Below are 25,142 nucleotides of genomic sequence, written 5' to 3' on the forward strand. Positions count from 1 at the left end.
GGTCTGGAGATAATAATTTGTAAAAGAATCATGACTTACATGCCAACTGTTTTAAATACAAAGCTGTAAACAGTGTCAGTGTGGGAGGAGATGACTCCATCTCTGCAAAAGAGACTAAGTAGGAGGGGCAAAATTACAGGCAAGCTGAATATTTTTTTTTGTTTTAAAGGGAATAAGTGGCCATATTGGATGCAAAGGATGACTTTCACATTTTGGGCTTGAACAGATGTTCTAGCGGACAAGATCTGTTAAGGAAAGTCAGGCAGGGGAATGCAACAGTAATTGATCCATGAAAGGAATTGTATTTCCTCCTCTCCTCCAGCATATCTGTTGTTAATTTAATTGCAATCCTTGTTGCAGGTTGGCTATCAATAAAATGTGTGTACATAATTAAAATGGTGAAGATAGAGGCTAAAAACTATAAGTAAATCTATAATAGCAGCTGATATTTTGAATGAAAGCACTGTAAACTGCTTAAGTGGTTTTGGTATCAGTTTATTTTTTTGTAATATTTTATAAAATCCCTTACTTGACAGAGAATAATAAGCTGTTGTAAAAATGTTTTAATCATCTCCTGGTATGAAAACAGAAAGTACTTCTGCTTGTCTTGGTGTTTGCTGAAAGTACATTAATGTATTATTCATCACGATGAGGTCACGTACACACTGAGCTTGTGTGAATGTCTGCAACAGAGAATGAAGTTAATGATGTTGATTTATCTCATGGGGTAAGTCAGATGGACTTCTGCCACTTCTCAAAAGGTCGGACTTTTTTTCTGAGTTTTTTGTCTAAACAGGGAGTATTTTCTTTATTTTGTGTTAGAGGTATTTGGTTTTTATTACCATCAACTGACACTTGCCATGGATAAATCTACTAATGCACACCCTAGGAACACAGAAGGCTCATTAGCCCATTGTCATACTAGTTTTTAAAGCTATCTAATGCTGTCTTCCACAGAGTGGCCAAGGCATTCATGATAGATGAATAGATGTCCTAGATTATTTTTAAACAAGACCATTTGAGAACAAACTTAATAGTTTCTTCAAGTGTGCTGGTATTTGTTCAGACTGTGCAGGTTCAGAACTGGATGTAACTTGCTTATCTGATGCCAGATTAGGAAACTCACAGTAATTTCAGTGCCTGAACCTGGACCACGCTCCTGAGGAAGAGCAGATACGATGGTGTGCTGGCTGCTAAGAAGACTCAGAGTCTTTATGAAGCCCTTTGAGAGGCATTGTGGAGTGATGAGGTGGATCAGCAGTCACAGGAAGCATGGTTAGAGAAATACTGCACTGTAACAACTTGAAAATGAAACATGCCACATTGTTCAATTTCAGGTGTGATGCCAGAGACGGAAAAGGGACTTTGGGTGAAAAGTCAGTTCTGAAAAGACTTAGATGCTAGTCTCTGAAATTGGGAGCGGACCTGAAGGCAGAAGTTGTTGTGGTTTCGGACCAGGAGAATGGTAGACTACAGAGGCTTGAACGAGTCCTTCCTGAGTCCAAAATGAACAGATAAAATGGACATGGAGTATTGAGTTTGGGACAGAAGGCTCAAGTTGCTAGCTGGAAAATTAATCGAGGTGTTTAGTGAATCACCTACCACAATTTGGTACAGCGTGCCTGATTTAGTATGCTGTTGCCCGTTACTGATATCTCTGTACCCGTTAGTAGACTTCTGGCAAGTCTGGTAACAGTAGACCATCTCCAGAGCAGGGGATCTGCCAGTAGGGATCAGACACAGGGTCCCTCTGATGCAGGATCCTGCCTGTACGTTGCCAGCGCTGGAGAACAGTACAAAAAACTTGCAAGACATGGATACGGGGTTAATTCCCCTTAAGGGGATCACATTTTAACTCTTGAGGGGTTAGGTTGTTTTAAATCTGAAGTGTGACATTTTAGGATGCTTCCAAAATACGTAACCTCCAACTATTACAAGTCCTGATGTTTTTGCTTTCCTTGTTTCCTCTGACATTTGCTGGCTGTTTGGCTTCAACAATGTACGATAGCCTGAGTTCCACGCTACTGTCTTAGAGCACTATATGAAAAAGTATTTATCTTAATTAGTTTCAGATTTTTCGCTTTTCATTTTGCAGTAATGTTTGTAATGCATCATGGTGTTTTGTGCTTTTTTTGAATTTTGTTGCATTTTGTGCTGTGTCTTCACTCATAATGCCATTCAGATGCTTTTGCAGGCAAATTTTTAAGCAAAAAAAAATTGTGCTTCTCTTACCAGAGAATATTCCGTTCTTCCTGGGGAGGCCCTTTGCTGGTGTGCAGTGATTACAGTGTATCTGTGATCTTATACTCAATAAGCTTTCCTGAGTTAGGTTTAGCTTCAGTGAACAGAAAATCTGATTTATTTTTGAAATGGTGCATTCTGTTCCAGTCAAATTTTGCTCCCTGCTTCCCATTCTGTAGCTTTGTTTATCTTTTAACCACGCTGCAAGTATACAAGTGGACCGAATTATAAATTGCATAATACTGCGAGGACACCAGAACATTCCTGGCTAAAATTTTTTTGTCTCATTGCAGCCTTGCCCTTCATGTAGTACCACCCTTGCTCCCCACTGTGATGTCAGCATAGATGAAGGAGCTATCCAAAATGGTTGTCAGGATGAGCATAAAAACAGTATGAAGGTAATTTAAGTATTTATCCCTTCCCTCCTTTGCCCTTTTTTCTCTGCTTTAGTTAGCTTTCTCATTTTCGCTTGCTATTCCTTTATTCAAGCTTTTAAGCAGCAGAACTGATCTCGATTTTGAGCGGTTGTATTCCAAAATGTAGTTGAGTCTCCCCCTCAAATTTTCAGAATTATTAGTCATTTTATGGGCCCAGTTTGGTAGTGAGAAGGACCTAAAACTTGGACTCTTTTAATTACGCTGTCTACCCAAAGGAAGAGGCACAAACAAGACTACGATGCTCTCCGTCCCTTAACACCACCTAGCTACAAGTTACACCTGTGTCTTGCCAATGTCTTCTGCATCATAGCTGTAAGACAGTCATTCCTGTTCACACACAGAGCTGAAATTCACAGCCTTTAAGTCAGTTTGCATCCTTTTTCTGACCAACAAATACAGCATCTTCCATATTCAGCATGCTGCTGCCAAGAGGGCTTTCCTTGCCTGTTGCTTAGATATTCTTACTGAAGCCACCTACTTCCTCTACAACACCAGAAGTTGCCTATTTGTCATCTTATTCGTGGCCTTGGTAGCCTCTTTGCTCTGCCTGTCGCCTCTCACTCCTTCCTGGATATTAATCTGCTGCCTAAACACAGACTGGATACCAGTGCTCATCACCTGATTGTTGTATTTTCAAATAAGTTAGGGAGAATCACTTTATAAACATGCTTGCAGATAGCCATCTTGTTCTTCACATCAGTCTTTACAACTCGTCTCGCATACAGAGCTAGCTGAAAAACTTGCCAGCACTTACTCTACTGATGAGCTATTACGTTGATCTGTGTTTGTCCCACTACTGTCTGTCTGTATTTGACCTGTCATCTCTTATGCTTAAATTGTAAGCTCAGAAGCGGGGACTGCCGTTCTGGACTGTGAACACAGTAGACCATGTTCTGTGCCAGGGTTTCTAGGAGATAGCCCAAGAAAAAACTAAAATAATAAGCCCTGCAGCCCTGAGGGATATAGAGCAGAGCAGCAGCCAGCAGGTACTGGTCTCAAAACAGCATGAGATCTTCAAGTCAGAAAACACTGTGGGAGATCTGCCCAGGCTGCCAAGATGGTACACATGGGATGCTTCTTCCCCAGGCTGCCTCTGCCCACATGCCAGGGATCTCCAGCAACCGACTGCAAACAGAGATTTTCCTTAGGTGCCAGCTGCCTAGTGTCATATGATGTCTTCAATAGAACTATCCTTTTGGGTTTCTTCATACTACAGCTATATTAGCTTCATGTGTGTCAGTTAGCAAGTCATCTAACCTGGCTTAGAAGAGGTCTGTACAGTGCTAAATAAAATGTCTGTAATTTGGCTGATGTGAAGAAATGTGCTAGTGGAGACCAAATCAAATGTCCTCCTTTGATTTGGTTTAGTTATTGTCAAGTCAAAAAATTGGAGCAGTTAAGTGGCTATCTAGTAAGTCTGGGATGCCTGTTTAACTGAAAGCTTAAAGAACAGCTACATCCACGAAGTTGCCGTGGCATTTGATTTCCAAATCTTCTTTGCAGTCTCAGGTTTCTTGGGAAGAAGAGCCCAGTCTCTGGGGTCTGTTCCCTTCCCATGCCAGGTTGCTGCGCCTGGCCCTGCATCACTTGTGTCCCCTGTCGTGAGGGAATGTTGCTAACGATGTCCTTGGACCTTTGTGGTTCCCAACAGCCTCTGGAGCCTCCCTGTCTCTTGATAAGAGGAAACTGTCACATGGTGCATCAAACCTCTTGAGTGCTGGAAAAAACCTGTACAGCCTGTTGCGTCAGGAACCACAGTAACATTGGAGCTAACAACATTTAATAAATAGGGATTTTCTCCTTACACACAAGCAGTTTCATGCTCTAATCCCCTCCTGTTAAGATTAGCAGAGTGGAGACAGCACAGGAAAACCTTGAGCTGACTAAAGGGAAGAATTTTCTTAGGGACTTGAGCCTTTGCCAAGGAGCTAAAGAGAGAAGGCCAAGAGAAGTCCATGCTGACCTTCTCTGAAAGAGCAGAAATTTTTGCTGCATTTTTCAGATGAACTTGAAGAACAGACAGGGAAAGAAGACAGTGCACAGGAGTCTGTATCTTTTATTTGAGCTGCTCATAGCAAAAATTGTGTTCTCTCGGTTACTGCTTTTCAAGTAACGACATCTGCTGCAGGGGTGAGAAAAGGAGGAAGATTCTTTGCTAGAAAAAAAAGAAAAGGTGCTAACTGACTTTTTTAGGCCTCAAGTTGTTCTGGGAGGTGCTCTGAGCAAATATAATCTTTAGCACAAATTTAAAAAACAAACGACGACGATCCTTCACTTCTAGCACCTTGTTGGGTTTGGCTTGCCTGCAGTAGTACCCCCCATCTCAAACACAGAGAGGCTGTGCTGGCACTGCAGCACGTCTTGTGCTCTGGAGCTATGTTCCCCCTGGGTAGGCTAGGTAACCCGTTATGGTGGCAGTTAACAAGTTACAGCTTGCTCTGAACCTGCTGAATGTTTTCCCTTGGAAAAAAGAAAAAAAAAAACCAAAAAGACTTTGTCAGAAGTTTTTGTGCTTCTGGCTTACCAGGAGAGTGCCCTTCTGTCATATGCAAGCACTTCTCCAGTCCAAGGAGTTTTGGTCGGCTTTTGCCGAGATATGTGTTGCTGAAATCACCTTTCTCTTCTGTTGATTGTAGTCTTTAGCAAAACATTGGCAGCACACCAACATAACTACTAAATTTCCTATTCTACTTTGTCAGCTGCTGTCACTGTGCTGTGAACACCTGCAAGCTGCCAAAACAACTGTTGCGAGTGGTAGAAGGGACTAGACTGGGAATCCTTTCATCTCCTGGCTCCCAGCACGTGGCTCTAGAGGCTCACGCCTCCGTCGGGGCAGCCCGCAGGGTGGGGATCCTGTGTCCCTCCCGGGCAAGAGGAAGGGGAAGCGCAGCCCACCTCCCTCCTGCTTTTCCTGTAGCTCCAGGGAACCGTTCCAGCACACCTTGTTATGACTTTAGCTCTTGAGGTCTTGGCAGCCAAACCCGAGCGCTTTCTGACTCTGCCCTGCACGAGGTGACGTTCTCCTGCTGCTCCATTAGTCTTGTACCTTCACTGGTCATGTCTGCACCTTCCATTCTACCTGCCTATATTCATGTGCCTCGTTTGCTTTATAGGATAGATATACAAGGAGGTTGCATTAATTTTGCATGGGCAGCCAGAAACCAGATATTTCTTAACTTTAACTAAGTTGATTTTACAATCTTAAGTAGCATATTTCAGTGCTTGGTTGGGGTGGTGATATTTATGGTATTTATTTATGGTCACTGTGGTGGCATCCAGGAATAGTCTTCTGGAGGAGCTTGTCACTGCTGTGCTGACTGCTGTATGGGCAGAAATGAAGAAACTTCTGTCATGAGTGGGTTTCAGGATGAGGATAAATGATATGTGATAAATGATAAGATACAGGGGGAGGAAGATGAACATTCAGATATGCTAAGTTTGATACATGTGTGCATTTGAAAATGATCCTGACTAACTGCAGTTCATTTTCATTCTAACCATGCTTAGTTGTTTAATTTTTTTGGAATTGCTTCAGTGCATATTGGTCTAGGTCAAACAAAATGTAAAAGAAGGAACTTCAGGTTCCATGAAAATAGGATAATTTGTGGTTAAAAGTCATTTGTGTTCTCAAGTGAGTGAAAGCAGAATTGATAATACTGTGTACCTAAGCTGTGCTGCAGGCTGGCGTCAAACTTCAAAAATGCAGCATTAATTAATACAAAGGCAACAGAAAACCAGAAGGAAGTAGTACGTCTTAGTGAAGAAAACATAGTTTAATTTACAGCATATTTTTTTGGTAGGATGGTGAGATGTGCAAAAGGGCTGTTCCCACAGGTGGGAGAAAGGAGGAAGCTCTGTCTGGGGAAGCAGCAAGGCTGTAGCTGTCAGTGGAAGGATCAGCAAGGGCTGGCAGAGTAAGTTGTCTCATGACCTGTGGAAAGATAGCACAGTTTAAGTAGGTATTTAAAAAGCCTTTTTGAAGAGTCTTGACCTTAAGATGAGTGAGTGAAATTTGGGCTTGTGGTTGGTCTTCGTTGCTCGTGTTAAAACATATTCTGTTTTCTGCTCCTTGGAAACATGGTACATAAAAAGCAAAAAGACAACACCTAAGTAGGCATGCACTTACAGAAGATGTGAGTGGCTTCAAGGCAGGTGGAGTTAGATCTTTGACATGATCAGGTAACAGCTCGGTATGTTGAGGGAAGAACTTCTTTCAACTTTTGCTCCATGAAATCCCTTCTACTTTCTCAGCCACTCATGTTCCCCACGTATGTTTTGCTTTCTGTCATTCAGGCTCCAGGAGGACACAGTCCAAAGACTCAGAATGGACTTTTGAGTCCTCCACAGGAGGAAAAGCTCAGCAACAGCCAAACCTCACTTTACGAAATGTTGCAAGAGAAAGGAAGATGGGGTGGAGTGAGTCTGGATCAATCAGCTCTCCTTCCTTTGAGGTTTAAAAACATCAGAGAAAAGACAGATGCTCACTTTGTGGATGTGATTAAAGAAGACAGGTAAGGAAAATCGAATTGGACAATGTAAAATTGTATACAGGCGAGAAGGCAGTAAACAGGGGTCCCATATCTTTAATCTTTATTTCTGTGCCTTTTGTCTCCTGTCAGTAATTACTGTTATATAACGTCATATGTTTTCTGATCTTAGTCTATCTATATTCTGCTTAAAGTACAGTAGGAACGTGATGTCAGAAGCATTCTGCTCAGGAATATGTAAAGCCAGGCTTTTCATCATTTCCATGGTGTACAGTCATTCTTCAGTTGAGTCTTTAAAAAGGAAAAATACTCTTTAAATGATTTCTGATGAAGTTGAACTCTTATCTTCATGTTCAAGAGTCCTTTTAATGCGCATAGTATCTACCTTGCTCTGCAATTAAAAGTGTTAACATAAAATCTGAACCACAAAGCTCAGATTTTTCTATAACGTGTGACTAATACCTAGAAGTCGTACTGGGCTTGGAAGCAAAATTAATAGAGTGAATCCTCATGGGCCTACTACCTACCTACAGCATTTTGTAAAGTTAGCTTCTCTCTCTGTTTCAAACAAAAAGTGCTTCTTTTGGGCAGAAGAAAATACGTTCTCCAAAATTCAGTAGTGTGTGATTTTTGTAAACACACAACCATATCTCCCTTATTATGGCAGTGACTTGACTGGAGCAACTAAACAAATAACTTGAGTTTGTTATTATTTATGGCTATTCTTATTTTTGCTTCACTGCTTCCACTCAAATTAAGGGTATTTTATCTAAATATCCTTGAAACTGTTTGCTCGTATAGACTCCAGGCTGCTTGGAATGGGGACACTGTTGTCTTTACTGAAAACATGAAACTAAAGCAGAGAGAAGTGAGAGGGAGGGACAGCAGTCCCTCTCCAGTCCCTTCTGTATATTTTTTCAGATTACCTTACTCCTGTGGCCAACTTCAGTTAAAATTTAAGTTTCTTTTTTAATTTTTTTTTTCTCTGCATGTCATTGGTGACAGAGAATAGGTGTTTAGGTGACATTTTCAAATATTACAAGACAGATGGATTGGGAGAGTCCAGATGTTGGCAGAAATCAGTAAGAACAAATTGGATTTTTGTTTAAAATGTAACTAGCATCCTGCAAATTTTGAGTTACATAAGTACTTTAATTTATGCTGTTTGTCTGCCGAAGGTACCTGGCTCAAGCTCATGTGTTTCTGGTGCTTTCCTCCTCCACTTACAAAATGGATAAATCTTTCTGATTTGGAAAAAGGAAAAAGTAGGACTGTGATTTGACATCAGTCAAAGCCTAGCTTTTTTTTGGGTCTCAATTAAATATCATGATTACCATATTAAGTAGGCCATTTCTTGTTGCCAAGGCAACTTCTCTGCTGAGTTCAGTTCATGTAAACATAACTTTCCAAAAATAATTTTCTGATTAATTAGTTCTATGCAAAATGCTCTAAGCCTACCATTCTACATTAATCCTTTTTAACGTTTGTTAATGTGAAGTTATATGTAATAAGTAATCTTAAAAACAGTCTTGATCCCCTGCTGTAAAACATAATATATTGTTGGTCTCGACAAATCTAGTATCTAGGAGGATGTTTGAATGGGAAATTTGAGTTTTCCCAGGGAGAAGAGTGAAGTCCGAACTTTACCTTGGTCGTCTTAGGTGAAACTCCATTCGCAGTGGTCATACTGGAGTTTTGCTGCGTTGGGTTTATGTCGCTGCAAACGCAGCCGCGAAGCGTGAGCTTCCTCTAGCATTGGGCAGTGATTCCCACTGTGTCGCACGATGCTGCTGTTCTGATCTGTGATATAAATTTCTATTAACAGAAAGTACCTAACCCAGATACGGTGGTAAGGTGAATAAATTGATCACACAGGCTTCCTGTACAGCTGGGAAGAGTTAAACGTCGTAGGGAGGATGCCGGAGATTAGGAAGCAGCCTAGGGCTAGCTAGGAGGAAATGCTGGATGCTGGTGATATTTTTCATTTCCCAACCTCTTTCTAGGGTTTAAGTGTGTGGCTGAGAGTTTCATGAGCAGCTATTGGTTTCTTTGCTTGCTGAGATTTCACCTTGGAGCTGATACCTCAGCACAGTTCCAGTTATCTTTAATAATAATAAAGCCAGTGTTACTGCGGTATGTTTGGATTGATACATTATACAAGAATCCTTTTCATAGAGTCATACAATCATGGAATGGTTTGGGTTGGAAGGGACCTAAAAGATCATCTAGTTCCGAGTTACAAGTTTGCATCTTCTTACAACTTGATTATATATATTTGGCAAACAGCGTAAAGTTTGAGCTTTGAGTCTGGCTTGACTACAACCACTATAAAAATTACATGCTTTGTTCATTGTAATCTGCATGTCACTGTGTATTATAGAAGAAAACCACAGTGCAAGAGTACAAAATGTTTAAACTGAATTTCACGGGGGATGCCCTCAATGGATTCTCACTTTTTAGATTTTTGTTTCCAAGAAAAATTACATAATCCTTAGGTTATAAACCTTTTGAAGTACAAGAAACAAGTCCTCAGGTGCTAATCAGGACAGTACTCACAAATGATCTCTTTAGACTTACAGAGCAGAGTCCCAGGGAAATGCGAAGCTGGCCTTAGAAGCTAGGTTCTGTGCAGCCCTTCATCCCCTCCTTGGGTCAGTTTCCTGTTTAAATACTTTAAAAATTTGTTTCTTTCATCTCCCACTTCCCAGTCTTGCTTGATTCAGGGAAAACAGAAATCACTTGTGCTGGGGAGGCACACGCCTCCCGGGAAGCAGATTATGTACTTGACTGTGTTTAGTCAACTAAACTGGGATCTTCCTCTTTGAGACAGACGACTATTGAGATGGAGCTGGACTGGCACAGTATGGCTGGCTGACACCAGAAATGCTGCCTTCACCCTTGTTTTGTCATGTTATGCCGTCTGTTCTGTGCAGCACTGGCAAACTGCATTGTTCTTCCTACCTCCTTAGGCCATTGCAGCTCCAGCACATGAACATACTCTGTTGAGCTTCCCCTGGAGGAAGAAAGTGAATTTGACAATATTTTTTTTTTCCTAAAGAAAAAAAGTTTGCAAAATTCATATTTTGCATTTTCAGAAACGTCTTGAGAGGTGAGGGAGGGAAGATGAGGAATGAGTGAGAGAACGGGGGCTCGAGTGAATCTGTCCTATCATTCCTTCAGAGTATCCTGATGTTTTTAATATATTGGCCAAAGCCAGAATGTTTAAAGGTTATAAAGTATCATGTCTTTTGTTGTCTTAAACTTCAGTTTAGGAATGTGTGTTTGGTTAGTCTTGCATCTCAAGAAAAAAATGCTTCCCACCTGTCATCTTGTGCTGGGGAGCTTGTACTTCCAGAATACCTCTTTTCCAAGTATTCATAAAAAATAAACAGAAAAAACCAAAAGCAGACCCCCTGAAAAAAAGAATTCTGTCACAGAGTAGCTCTGTAGGAGCTTTCAGCTTCTTCATCTGCTTAGAATTTGATCTCATGTGCCTCTCCGGTTTTTGCTCTAGAGTTACCAGCTTGAAAATAGCCCACTAATTGTTGCTCCGGTGCTACAATTTTCAAGGTGGGAATAACACTTGGAAAGAAGCTGCCCCATTTCAGACTCTACAGCAATTTTTAAACAGTTCACTGTAGTAACAAGTGGGATCAGTTGCTTGACATTGAAAGGTTCATAGCAAGAGCCTGTGTTTTGAAGTCTCAGATGAGGACTGCACAGAAGACAGGGTGATGGGCTACCCCTGCAATATATGGTAGAAGCAGGCATGACCTTACTCTGCAACCATGGGGCACAAAAGCGCTCCCTGCACTGTAAGTGGAGTCCTTTCAGCTCTTTGACACCTACTCGAAAAAAAGGTTTGCAGATCAAGTGCCACCATAGCTGTTGTTAGAAAACTTCTTTCATAAACCTCTTACAACTAATGTAAAATTCAAAAAATGTTCTGGTTTTGCTCCAGAGGATGGGGAATAGAAACATCTGTTTAATGGCCAAGTCCTCTTTTATGGTTTGGTTTTTTTCTGCACCTGATGCTGGAAGAGGGTGGAGGAGTGCGTAAACACCCTCTGGCAGCTGCTGCCTCCTGGTTCATTAGTCCTAGTGAGCTAGTTTTGTTATCTGTCAGTGCCTTTGTTCCCAGTTCTGGTGATTTCAAATCTTCAGTTGCAGAAGTAAATTTAAGCTCTCTGTCTCCTCAGGTCCCATTTCTCTGGAGTCCAGATCATTAAGGCAATGTTCCCAGTTGTGTCTTTGAAATAACAAGAAAGTGCAGTTTTCGAAAATGGACAACGCGTTGGGTTTTTTCCTAACGATTTGTCACCTTTGTCATCCTTGGCTTGTTTCAAACTATTGAATTCCACCCAAGATACAAATATCCCACAGCCACACGTCTCCTAAGGTTGTGCCTCTATAGCAGCAATTAACCTTTACTATTTACTGGCTTATATTACCATTATCTGTAGTCATCTGCAGTTACAGCTGTTCAGTTTCTGGAAGGACTTGTTAGTCTCTTCCTGAAAGTATGAAAGTTTGCTCTGTTGTTGTTCTGTAAGGTATTTCCTTTGACTGAGCAACTGATGTGGTTAAGGAGGTACCTCAGTGACGGAGAGCGATGGAAAGCTACAGGAACTTCAAAGCCATGCACCAGCATCCCTAGAAACAGAAACCACAGAATGGGGGGCTCTGAAAGAGTTGCGTTGGAATACGCTGATGTTGTTACCATCTTTTCTCTTTAGCCTCATGAAAGACTACTTCTTTAAACCGCCTATTAACAAGCTGAGCCTGAACTTCTTGGATCAGGATTTGGAGATGACCTACAGGACGAGCTATCAGGAAGAGGTGTGTTTCTCCTGGCATTGGTTTCCTTCTGTAATCTGTCTAAGCACTGTCTGTTGTTGTTTTTAACATATTTCGTTGCAGTTGGTGACAAGGGTCATGAAATGTCAAATGTGGTTTACTTCTTGGTATTGGTACCTCTGAAAACAGTCTCCTTCCAGTTTACCTGTCTTGTGCCGTGCCCTGAGTCTAGCCCAACGTTTGGGCTGGACATATATTTTCACAGTTGGCCAAGACACACTACTTCTCGCTTGCTTTTTCTCCATTTTCAGGTTAATGTTTTAAGGCTTTAGGCAGGCCAGAGAACCATGCTAAGATGAAAGTGAAGTACCAAATGCTACTTGCCTTCTCATCAAATATCCTAAATTTGAGAATGGTAACTTTAAATTTGATTCTTGTTCATGTCAGAGCCTCATGGTTATCCCTGCAAAACCCAAACCTGCTCTTGAACTCAAATGTCCTAAGTTCCGTAAGTGTGCTGCATTCAGAAATAGTTCAAAACACTGCGTAATTGTAAGGAACAGCGAGTAAATTGTAGGGAACTTAGTGCGTTCTTCAGGATTCTGCACTGAGTGTAAACAGTCCTTAATTCCCTTGGGAGCTAATAACATTGTAGGCTTTCCGTGCCAGTAGATACTCCTGCCTGGTTGGTATGAACTAGCAAGACATTTTAAGTTTACATGTAGCATCATTAGGTGTCAGTACTAACTGAGGCTGCATTTCCACAAGTAGCTGAAAAGTTGCTGCCAAAAGAGGGCAATTTCTCTACCTTCCTTGTTCCTACTCCTTCCTGCTCCTTCTGATGGCTTTGGTGCTTGTTAGGCTTCCCTGCTGTGAGCCAGTTCGTTTTACTAGCCTAGCCTAAAATATTTCTGTTGCGTTTTTCTGTTGGGAGCTTTTCTTTTTCTGTCTGGGTCTGTTCTCTGCTGTATCGAACCAGCAGCTCACAGAGAGGTTGGCAGGCGCCAAAGCCAGTGCAAGATAAGTGTCCGGCAGCAGGAAGGGGAATGGGCCCTTCCCTTCCAGTAGCATTGAGCTATTAGTTTGGTCATCTGTCTGGCAGCACTGCATCATGATAAATGTAGGTGTTTCTTCCCCGTGTCCCCTACATCTGAGGGCAGGTAGGGTTTGTGCTGCTGCTGCTTGCTGCTTTCTGTTCTGGGCAGCATTGCCACACCATCCTTAGCAGATCCCTGTTTGCTTGTTTTCCAGTGTTTACAAATGAGACCTAACTTATTTTTTTTTACACAAAGGGAAGCATAGTTGTGTTGCAGTTCAGTTTGTTCAGAAGCTCCATACTCACCCTGCAGCATGGTATTCTAGTGGTATCTCTGAGTAAAACTCATGCAGCAGCAACAGGGAGAAACTTCCCGTGGGGTACAGCCTGCAAAATTTGCACAAACTATACAGAAAACAATAAATCGGGTTTTTTCCGATGGAGAGATTGGAAAGAGAAGCAAAGCAGTGATAGTCAAGAATATACAGTTTGAGCAATTAATGTGGATATGTAGGAAATTTATAGAAGAAGGAATGTGGTCTGTGTATTTGGTTAGTGGCAAGCTATTGATTTGAAAATTACTGTGTAAACCTCCCTGGAAATGAGAATCTTCACTCTTAACAGTAACTCTGCAGCGCTGGGGTGAAAACCTGTTAAAGCCTTAGTATGAGCATAGTACTGGTCCAAAACAATAGCAACAACGAAAAAATCTTCTCTTGGAGAGTGAAATGATTTGTCAGCACTGCTGGTTCTTTAATTGCCTTGCAGTAAACTTGCTAAAAGTAACTTCCAACACCACTGAATTCACCTCTAATTACACAGTACCAGCTGCATGCTCGGTGTGTGATTGTTCTCTGTAAGCAGCTCCACTTCCCAAGAGCTTGCTCAGCCTGTTCTTGTTTGGAAATTAAAGCACTACTTCATACTATTAGGGCATCTCTTGTGCTGTCACTTTAGGATATAGTGCTGCTTTTCTTAATTCAATTTATGTGACTTTTGGTGTGGACTAACAGGATTCTGCTACAGTTCAAATTAAAAGGTAATTTTGGCACTGAAATGATGCTGGCTGAATTTATTAGGTTGCAGAGAGATACAAATGAGGAACACATTCATTTCCCAATATTGCGTAGCACAGATAGTGTTCTGAGGAGCAAAAGAAATTTCCAAATTAAACCAGAGTGCTCAAACTGGGTTACTTCATGGTGATATTGATAATATATTTTATGTTTTTCTTTGGAACTTGCTTTCTGTGGTCCCTTGGGCAGATATAAACACTCATAAGACGGGGCTCATCTGAGTAAGCCAGGATGTGGAGCTCATGATCTAGTTTTCAGCTGGACTGGCCAAAGCAGCACACAGCACAGCTGCATGAGCACTGGGGCCAGGACAAGATGGGATGGGAATGTGTGGTAAGGGGTTATGGTGGAACAGAACTTGGTGTCCTGGGCTCCGATCAATTCAGATTACACAGCGTCCTGATTGTTGCTGGTCTGAAAGGGAGATGTGAACTCTGCCACAGGCAAGTAACTGTTCCTGTGGAGTGCGGTTTGGAGGGTTTTCTTAAAGAACCATGAGAGCTAAAAGGCTTGTTGTAAAATCTATTATTATTTTAAATGGAAATCGTTGAAGAAAACTTCTTATAGCTTTATCTGCTAGTAATTATGGGGTTTATGTTTCTTTGCATAGAACAGGCAGTTTTCATATGGCTATTTCTGTATCATAATATTCTGTAAAAATCACCACAGACCCAGGGGCTGTGCTGCCAGTGTTTTTTTTCCAACACAGACTTGTTCCCAGGGCGCTGTGATAGCCATTGAACTACCTCTTCTGTTACCTCTTTCGAAACAGTACTAACGTTGGGTTAATGAAGTGGCAAAAAAATCTGTATTCCTTTATTTGGTTTTGTGAGCTGCTGTTTATGGTACAGTTGAATTCAGCAAAATAGTATTTCTTCATTTTCATCCCTTCCCTCAATCACTGTATTCCACACAGGTTATGAGGAATGCTCCAGTGAAGACATTTGCCAGTGCTACCTTCAGCTCGCTCCTGGATGTGTTCCTCTCCACCACAGTCTTCCTCATACTCTCAATCACATGTTTCCTGAAACACGGGATGGTCGCATCCCCTCCACCACCTGCAGCAGTCGTCGTGTTCATCATTGCCATCCTGCTAGAGGTGCTGTCCCTTGTCATCTCAATTAGGTAAATAAAGTGTAAGAAAGTCTTGAAATAGCAGTGAGAAGTGAAATGGTGGCTGGCTTGGGAACATTTTGTTTGACAGCATCCCAGGAACTCACTTGGATGGTCTGTAGTATTTGGAGAACAGTGTTAGTGAAGCCAAGAAGTCTTGCAGCAGATCTTGTGCAAAGAGAGGTCTAGCTGCAGAAATCGTAGCAGAGAAAGGTGACTGTGGTAGAGGCCACTTAAGGAAACAGAATCTGCATTCCATGCCTGCTCCTGCTTATTTTTGCATGGGATGCCACACGCAACTGTATATCTTCTCCCCACACAGGGCCATCAGAGTGAGGGAAATAAAACAGAAAACTTGTCCTCTGTCCTTCAGGGAAAAAAAAAAAAACACCCAAAACCCCAGCCTTTAAATTCCTACACAGAAGTACACTATGCTGGTGTCAAAACTGAAATAATTGATCAGAAATGCCAAGAGCAACCCTTTTTGCAAAAAAAAAAAACACCAAAAAAACAAACCAAACACTCTTAAAGTTGCAAAAGTCACATTGTGTCTGTTCAAGATTAGTTTTCTTAATGATCTCTATTTCAGGTTTCATGGGTTTAATACTCAAATAGTTTGTGTTTTCTCTGTTTGACACATAATTGGAATTCAGCATTTCCCCCGTGTCCAGGGCTGTGTGACAGTCAGCTGCTGCTTGAGAATGGAAGGGGCACTACTTTGTCTCTGCAGAAAGGGCGGCTTTGCAGGACTGTGCCGGGCAATGCCAGCCCTCACACTGCCTCTTCCCAGCTGGCAGCACACAGTCCCCGAGTCCTGGGCTCTTAAACGTGTCCCTGCAACCCCCCTGCGCCTCAGCCTCTCTGGTGCCCTCGGAGGTGAGGCTTGGCTGCAGGCACCTGGTACGCAGCAGTGCCTCCTCGTTCCTGGTTTTGTAGCCAGTCACCCAGAGGATGTGTGTGCTAGACTTCCAGGGCGCTTGTGGGCCTTCTCCCAGCATTTGTGACAAACTGGCAAGCAGTTCCAGTATGGTTCCTGTGTCGTGTGGGGTTTCCCCAGGCATGATGGCGTTCCGAACGCGTTCAGGTGTAGAAGGCTGCAGTTGTACATGCATTCAGTAAAACTCGTGCTCTCCTGGGTGTGTTGTCTGATTTATACAGATACCACATGTAACCTGTTATTAACCCAGATGATAGACTTACTAGTAAATTGTTTGTCTATACTTGTGAGAGCAGGTTTATTCTGCCCTACTCATCCCCCGCTTTCACGGCATTTCCTTCTGACACAAGAGCATGCTGTAAGGGTGGGGAAACGTGTGTCCTCACTCGCAGTTCTGCACATCTGTCAGGTATGCATAAGTTAAAATGCTTTTGTAATTACAAGTTAGAAGCAATTCAGCTGTTTGAAAAGAAGGATTGCAGTTTACACTTTTACTTTGCCTTTTCAGGGTCAAGGTTAAAAGTACCAAATTAGTACTTCAGTCACTGAAGCAAGCTTGTGACTCAGTGTGCATGTAAATGTGTGCAAGCGTATTTACGTGAAGGCTGGCATTTAGGAGCAGAGAGAGGTCATTTATGAACAGTGGAAATGTTTTCAAGGATAGTATTTCATAGCAGGTTTATTTGATTGTTGCAGTTTGAATAGTATTGTAGGTTTGGTGGTTTCAGAAAATCTAGATATCCAGGAAGAGTTAAGCCCAGTACTGGGAGATGATTGAGTTGGTAGGACTGTTATTCTGGTGCATGCTGAACTGGATTAACTGTTGCTCTGTCCTCTCTCTTGCACCAGAAATGCATTTTCCCCTTTGCAGAACAGTTTCTGTACTCTCTTAGGAGTGAGGGGAGGGGGGAAGGTTTTTTTTAATCAGTTTAATGTGCCCAGGCAGCTCTTTCATCGCACCAGGCAGGAGGGTAGGAAAGCAGCAGTGAGCAGGTAGCCTGGATGTGGTGGCCATGGCATTGCATCCCTCCGAGCAACTCTACCACTTTGCAGAAGAGCTAGTTTCTGCTATCCAGATACGTTTGGAGAAAATTTGGGTTCATTCACCTTGCAGGTGAATTTTTACTCCCCTTTAGTATTTTTCAATCCACTGTTGTTCCCACTTGTTTTTCCAATGCTACTTTGAGTTTCCCTTTTCTTACTTTGTAAATTTATAAAAATCATTGCTATAATCTTAGAAATTTTTGTAGGTACGTACTCATTCCTGTTCTATAATGGGTGGTTTATGGATTTCTGAAGGAGAAGGAACGCTTCGGTGTGCTATCTATACAGTCAAGAATTTGCAAAGTGGTTTTGTCTTTCTGAGCTGTGTAGGGTGCACAGAGGTTTAGCTTCATTGCAGCACTATGTTGCTGAGAGCCCATGCTCTCTGGTAGCGAGCCTGGGCTATTACCAGGTTGGCTGTACGTGGCTTTATAATATTTTCTTAACACTGTTTGGTTCTGCCACTGACATTTTTAATATTTTCATGAGACTGTTGGCTCAAAGCCTGAATTTTACTTTCTAACCTGGCCTGGATGCCTCATTTAAAGTCAGTGAGATTTAAAAAGCAAGTTTTTCAGGATGATCCCTAAGCCTTAGAAGTATGTATTTGTTTAATATTAATCATTCTTTTGTGTTCAATTCTGATTTGAAAACAGGTTGAGAACCATCTCTCACTGTGGAGAACACCTGTAGCCAGCCATCAAAACTCACATAGGCCCACCTGGCATAGTAATTACAGATTTTCAGTAAAAGCCGTCTTGACAGCCTGCAGGACTGTCTTTATCCTAACGGGCACTCAGAGGAGGTTGGGCATGCAGGGAATGCTGCAGTTCCTGCAGGGCTGCTACGGGTGCCGTTGGTCAGTTGGTCAGCAAGCTAGCACTTGCTGCTCTCACTGGAGTCAAGCTGACCATTAATCTCAAGATCCTGCAAACTCTCCTGGTTAGTTTGGGAAACAGGAATTGCTGGGTGGGGCAAGAGGCTGCTGCCCTTCCCCATCCTCTCCATCAAACTGGAAGTTGAGGAGTAAGGACATAGGAATTGAGTCACTAGGTACCCCTTGCTACCGGAGCCCTGGTCTTGTGAGAGATGGTTTGCTCCTTTCTTTTGGTGGGAGGGAAGTGTCTGCAAATCACTCTACTCCACAGTTACAAGCAATTGGTTCTTAGGAACTTGCTACCATGGGCTTACATTCACAATCTTTCCTCTACTAATGAGATAAAATTTATATTTGGCTTAACTCTGATCATCCATCTAAGGGAACACTTTGGTAAATCTCTTGAAGTGCAAAACAGGATCATCTCAGATCTGAGTAGATCCTACCCAGAGTACCTTCGTGAAAATAGCCTCATATTATACACCAAAAAAGAGCAGTCTTATGAGATGAAAAATCTCAGAGGCTTTCTGGTAGGTTTTCAGTGCTAAATGTAATGGCAATGGCATATTTGGTAGGGGCTTTTGTAGGAAAAGGTATCTGTTTTCCCTTGAAGGGTTTTTTGTTTTGTTTTAAATTTACAATACGTATTTATTTTATAGTAAATACATAAAATATGCTTTTGGGCCACTCTGGTCTCCACAACCTGAGGCACACACTTCTGGTACGGTTCCCTTCAGCAGAAAGAAGAAAATTGTCTTTTTCCTCTTGAAATGCTCTTTGGAGCGAGGACTGCTCATTCCAACCATTCGTTATGCACAGAAACAGTGCAGAACTTCCTGTGCAGAAATGTCATCCCAAATGACAATCACAGAATACCACCGAGATATCTTCAGGGAGGAGATTGGACTACAATGCTGGGCACAACCCCAGAATTTCAGGAAAAGGGATTATTTTAGGACCAGAAAATTCTTGCCTAAGTTTGTCATTGTATTTTCATTATCGTGATGTGAAACACCCTGTCTTTAAATCGGTCTGACTTCTAATTGAATCCAGGACTCAGCCTAGGAAGTACTCACTACAGCTAAGACCTTTAGTCCAGCTGCCGGAGTGGCAGCGGAGAGCACTGTCACTGCCTGTATGATGAGAAAGAATTTAAAACTTTTAAGTTCTAGAAGAGCAGAAGTCCTCATGGAGCAAAGCCTGGAAGGGGGAAGGATGTTTTGATTCCTTTGAAGTGTCTGATAATAAATTATGGGAGTATCTATAGATGAGGATCCCACTGTTAGCACAAGTGCCACTCTAAAATTACTTGTACAAAACTGCACGCTAAACATGGTACTTCATTTGTAAGCACGTGGAAAATGTCATCTCCTGTGCTGTAAATGTAGTGCAAAGAATGTCCTGCCCACTTGAAATGTGACTACTTTGACTTTCATGAGTTCAGTTGAAGTGTAAGAGGTCCTAAAGTTCTGCTATTTTATAAAAATACCTTGGGAAATGTCATCGAACATACAGCAGAGTGTGAGACTTCACTTGCGGTTCTTAGGAGTGCTTCTGCAGGAATACAGGTAAAAGACATCTGCCTGCTATTTTAGCTGTAAATACAGGACTTTTATTAACCAAGTATTTTTGACATCTTGTTCTTTTCTCAAGTAAAACTTGTTATAAATAAATTTGTTTAAAAAAGAATGTGTTGCTTTTGATAGAAGGCTTCACTGAGGGTGAAGAGCTGAGGCCAGAATAGTGGATATTTCAACCCTGCTCAAAAGAGTGAGTGGTGGGAGCACGTGATAAGTTGATTCATTAATTCAGAAGGACCTTTCTAGAGAGCAAAAAAAAGTACCTTCTGGATGAAGAAAGCAAGTACAATCAAAACAGTAAAATGGGAAACTGCTGTTGTCTGACTAAGCAGAACTGCCCTTTGCCCGGTACCTTGCCTTCCCAGGCTTGCTGAACACCCACGGTCTGTCTACAACTGAGACCAGTTGGATCTTTTAAATTCCTAATGACCAGGAACAAAAATTGTTTTCTGCAGCTAGAGCTTAATGAACCAGTTCTGTTAACAACATGACTGATACAGACTATTGATGCAAGGGAAAACAATGTATTCTGTTTGCCTTTACTTATTTCTAACATCTGTGGCTTTGGTATTTAATATCCCACCAAATTGCTTCTATGCCAAATGCTTTTGATTTGAACTATGGGAATTGATTTTAAACTGCCAGTAAATACAGAAATGATGGTAACATTCTCCATTACCCATTAATCATTTATATCAAAGTTACTAATTTGAACTCCAGCTTGTGTAAACATCTTGGATGCTTTAGCATTTAAGGCCTGTTGAGCTACCCACTGACACGGCATTATTTACTGATACTGCCCCGTAGCCATTAAATCTGTCTGCAGCTCTCGTTGTTGTCTGGATTTAATGCACTTCTTACTTCCTGCGATGGGAGGGTCGTGCTGTATTCACAGGCTTTCACTGTTCTGTGAAGAATGAGATTTCAATCATTTTAATTCCAGAGTACAGAGCATTGTGACAAATGCCGAACTGGGGTGGGGGGGGGGAAAAAAAATCAATGCAAGAAGGTAAACATCATCATGAGAAATGTGGCGTTGTTCTGGAATTTGCACTAGCTTTTTTTGAAACACACAGCTGCCTAAATAAAGAAGTGTCCTCATCGCAGGATTAACGGGTCGGGTTCGCTGATGGATTTGTTGCTATAGTTCCCACAAGAATTTGTCCTGGCATGGAGGCTTGAGAGGGGGGAAAAAAATTAATTTAAAAAAGCTTTCTGCACCGTGGAGTCCCTGTTGTGTGGGTTGCGGTGAGAGACATGAACTGCACTGTTTATCTGCCACCCCTGGCGTGGCACGGAGCGGGTTTCAGTGCCAGCTCCACGGGAGCGTGGGCAGGGGGGCTGCTCTCCCTTCGGGGAGACTGGCTGCTCCCGGCTCTGCACCCCGCTGCGCTTCCCTTTCTCACCATTCGGCCGTGTAAATGCTCGTCCTTGTTCGTAGGCTTTGGGAGAATCGGACTTTATTTTTAGAGGCATGAACTTGGGTGGCATTTTCAGAAGTGCTCGGTCCTGGGCGAGCTTGGCTGCTGCTGAAGGCAGGCGTTCCGTCACTGGTGTTAGAGGCAGCAGTTAGGGCAGCATATAATGCTTGAGAAAACCCAGTTCTTACTCTATGGACATTCAAAAAAAAATCGCCCGGTAAACAATTTTTTCCTATGCTTTGTTGGAAATTCATACTTGCGATGGAATATAGCGGTATTTTTGGTGTAAATGGAAGTTCGCCGAAGTGGGAACTAGCAGATCTGTGAGCACCCCCTCGTGGAGCCCTGGTGCATTACAACATCTATCCTGCTACCCCAAATTTCTCTTTTTCTATGCATTTAAATATAATTTCCGGATTTTAATATATTAAATTGCAGAAGAGCTTTTGAAGCTTTAAAAATACGCTTGACGTTGCAAAATTCGCAGAAGTCTAGGCTAGAGAATGAAAATATCGTTCATAAACAATACATATTTAAAGGTGTGGAATAAGTGTCAATTTCACATAAAGAACTTTAAATTTATCCTGGTCTGTATCTGGCTTTTGTCCAGGATAATACTGTGTATTTTAGACAACAGTGTGAAAAAATCATGGATAGCTTTTCTCTTTTAAAAGATACAGGTGATACGGAATAATTTGTGTAACTTTGGAGATTGCGAATTTCATATTTAGTGGATGTTGGTGTTTGGGGGTTTTTTTAGCTGTGAACATCTCTGTCCAAAAAAAGCAGCAGCTACGTACGCTTGGGCTCTGCTGCAGCCGGCTGTTACACTAGCAGAATTACCTGCCTAGACCAATTCTGATAATTCTATACATCCACGTGTAATGGCTTTGAACGACGCTAACTCTGCTATGTTAGCTTTTGGTGTCTTCATAAAAATAATCAGAAAATTGAACAGCAGTGGTTTTTTTTCTAGAGTGACTAATATTTTTGTGCTTTAAGAAGGAAGTTATCGCAGGGATTTGTTTCTGTACTTTCCTGCACAACATCCTCGAGCATTAAGTATCCTTTTACCTTGCCTTATTCTTTTTAACCATTAAAAATGCTCTCATTTAAGAATTATCTCTGTTAAGCTGCTCTCCGGAGCTCTTCAGTTGGCTGCTTCAGCACTTCACAGGTTTGGGCCATCATTTTATCAGCAGCTTGAGGCAAGAACCGTTCCTTCCCGCATGCCTCGTGCGGAGCCAACTGGGTTGCTGTGATAGATACCGCCAGGCGAGCGGAGGAGCGTGTCAGCTGCCAGCTGGCCTCCGAGGTGCTCATCGCAACTGCTTCTCGGGCTCTGCTGCCTGCCGAGGGTGCCAGCTCGCAGCCCACACTCCTCTTCCCCTTCCCTAATGAGAGAGAGCGGAGTCTGCTTGCAGGCAGGAACTGGGAGCTTCTGTCAGGGTGGTTGCAACTGGGAGGACTGGTTTCAATTGCAGGATAATGTTAAGATGGCATGAGTTTGCACGGACTCTGGCTGACTGATCTGTTAGCGGGGGATACAGCCCTGCTTTTAAAACATTTCTGGTGTTATTGTAAGTATTTTTAACTTGTAAGAGCTTTCCCTCTCCCCACCTGCTTTTAAGGCTAAATAAGAGACGCCTTTCCTATGCTTACCTTCCAAGTGAAGGTTGGGTTTCAGTTTGTTTACTCAAAGCCCACCATCCCACTTGCTCTCCCTCCCTTTGCCGGCACCCCTTGCCAGAGCAAACAACCAGTCATCTTTAGCAAAGGTGGATTATTTCCTGAAATTACCAACAGCTGCTATGACATGTAATGGGCGGTGAGTGCTCGTGCGGTCTAAATGAAGGATTTAAATTCTGTTATTATAGGTAAATTTAGATGTATGAAGTGATGCACTGAAATTAATGCCTCTGTCTGTGATTTCATTTGTTCCAGAATGGCGTTCTTTCTGGAGGAGGTGATGACTTGCACCAAGCGTCTCCTGGAGGTGATATCTGGCTGGCTGCCTCGACATTTTTTCGGTGCAATTCTGGTTTCTCTCCCAGCTCTTGCAGTTTTTTCACACTTCACCTCTGATTTTGAAACAAATATACATGTAAGTTGTCGAACTCTGTTTCATAATCTGACGTTTTGGATCTAACAAAGCTTGTTGCTTGCCTGCTGTCTTCCTTCACCTCCCTCCTGCTTTACATCTATTTGATACAGATCCGTTAGAGAATAGAGCTTTTGTGTATGATGAAATGCCTAGTTTGTTATGTAAATACAATCACTTGCTTATTTGAAAACTCATACAAAAGAGGAGAGGGATACCTATAAATGCCTGCCTACGTACATACCATTTTTTTCTTAGACCAAACACTTCTGCAAGTATTTATTCTAGGTAACGCAAGAAGTGTGTCTCAGGTTTTTCATTGCATTCATCCTGGTTTTGATTTAGAGTTTGTAGTTGGAGGTGCTGTGTACACTTAAAAACTTCGTATGCCCACCAGTGAATCTTAACAGCAGGAACAGGATTAGCAGTGGATGTTTTTTCTTTGCAGAGCTAGATGGAGAAACTCAAAGGAGAGAGCTCTGAGTACCTAGGAATGATGGCCGTGCAGGGGCTGCGGGAATGGTTAAAGGAACGCAACGGCTGTCTTCTGAAATGATCGGAAAGTAACTGGGGTATTTAGCTCAGCCACAGAAAGGTCCCCCTGTGGACCACACAGGGGGTGTGGTGTCTCCTTGAATAAAAACATTCAGAAGGGGGGAAACAGGGGGTTGAATATTGAGCAGGGGAAAGAACAGTTTCATTTAAAGGCTAACTGTAGCATAAAGTCAATGTTTAAGAACTGTGAATAAAATGGAACTGGAGATGAAAATTTGTTTCTCTGCAAGTTTCTCTCAGGTAGCACAGTATACGATCCTTCCTTTCCAGGATCTTCAGGGAATTCTGTTTTGCAAATCTCTTGCTGTTTCAGGGCCCTGGGCATAGGTAACGACTATACCCTCTTCATTCTTCCTATCACAGTTTATCATTGGGTGTTGGGAAGTGTTCGTTCCATGGGAACGTGGACGAGATGGTTTTTGGTCCTTCCTGACTTAAAGATATGTTCCACGGTTCTCACAGTCACGGCAGACTGTATTTGATATTCTTTCACATCCCCTGTTTAAAATCATTCTGCAGATTTTACCTTTTGGAACCTTAGTTAACTATTTTTAAGCTGTTAATTTTTAAATATTTTTTTTGTTTCAGTTTAATGATGGTGTTTCTGCCTCATGACTACCATTAAACTAATTGTAGGGATGTTTTCCTCACACTAAAGGGAGCTGGAAACCTTCAAACCTCTCAAATCTGTCCTTTGATTTTTGTATCATCCCATTCATCACCATCCCTGATGATCTCTCCAAACATTTAAAAATAATGTTGGAAGAACAGTTTTATTAGTGTATTCTTGATACCTGTTCAGATCACGTTGTTAGTTTAAATGCTTCAGGTGGCAGCAGTAAGACGGTGGTGTTTGTCGCCCAACTGAGAATGAACTTTGCTTTTTTTCCTCTTGCAGGTCCTCCAGAGTCGTGGGGTTGTTGGCTCACTCTCCAAGAGATGTCCCAACTCGTCTTGTGCTCAGTGTTTCAACAATCATGGAGCTCTAGGAAATGGAGTCAATCTATAGAGGGTCAGGTAAGTGTCATATTTTACTATGACATGGTTTTGCAAAGTTTTTTTTTATTCATAGCATTTTATACCCTCCCTGGATATAAAATAATTAAAAATTAACAAAAACAGCAATGAAAAGAAAAAACTTTCCAAAGCCATGCGTACATAGTAAAACCCAGCACTTACTGACCCTCTATAGGCTGGCTTCATGCTGGGGCATCACTTGGAGTGAGAACCAGTGCTCTGCCACTTTAGGAGACCTGAAATGGGGGAAGAAAAGTAAGTTTAAATTACGGTTTTTTATGGACACTTCTGAAATTCCTTTTATCCGTTTTTGAGTCAGTTAAAAAAAAAACCAACTCTGCTTGTGGTTTAAAAATGGTAAATTATGTAAGGTTTTTTCCCATACACTGTGTCTACTTCTGAATCACATGCTTATTTGTTATG

General features: G+C 42.0%; 1 protein-coding gene across 2 annotated transcripts in view; it reads left to right on the forward strand.

Moving 5' to 3' along the window:
• The window catches only part of ADCY9 (adenylate cyclase 9), a gene marked incomplete at its 5' end in the record, with an annotated part of 100,390 nt that overhangs the window by 51,088 nt on the left and 24,160 nt on the right, over positions 1-25,142 (forward strand). Inside the window, 5 exons of one of the 2 annotated variants that reach the window (XM_080383508.1) lie at positions 2,535-2,639; positions 6,972-7,189; positions 11,902-12,004; positions 14,991-15,199; positions 22,991-23,150. In XM_080383508.1, the coding sequence (XP_080239634.1) occupies positions 2,535-2,639; positions 6,972-7,189; positions 11,902-12,004; positions 14,991-15,199; positions 22,991-23,150 (795 nt within the window). The remainder of the gene's footprint in view (positions 1-2,534; positions 2,640-6,971; positions 7,190-11,901; positions 12,005-14,990; positions 15,200-22,990; positions 23,151-25,142) is intronic. The other variant, XM_080383509.1, reaches the window with a different exon arrangement.

The sequence above is a fragment of the Falco punctatus genome, assembly GCF_963210335.1.
Source record: "Falco punctatus genome assembly, chromosome: 4".
Taxonomy (NCBI): domain Eukaryota; kingdom Metazoa; phylum Chordata; class Aves; order Falconiformes; family Falconidae; genus Falco; species Falco punctatus.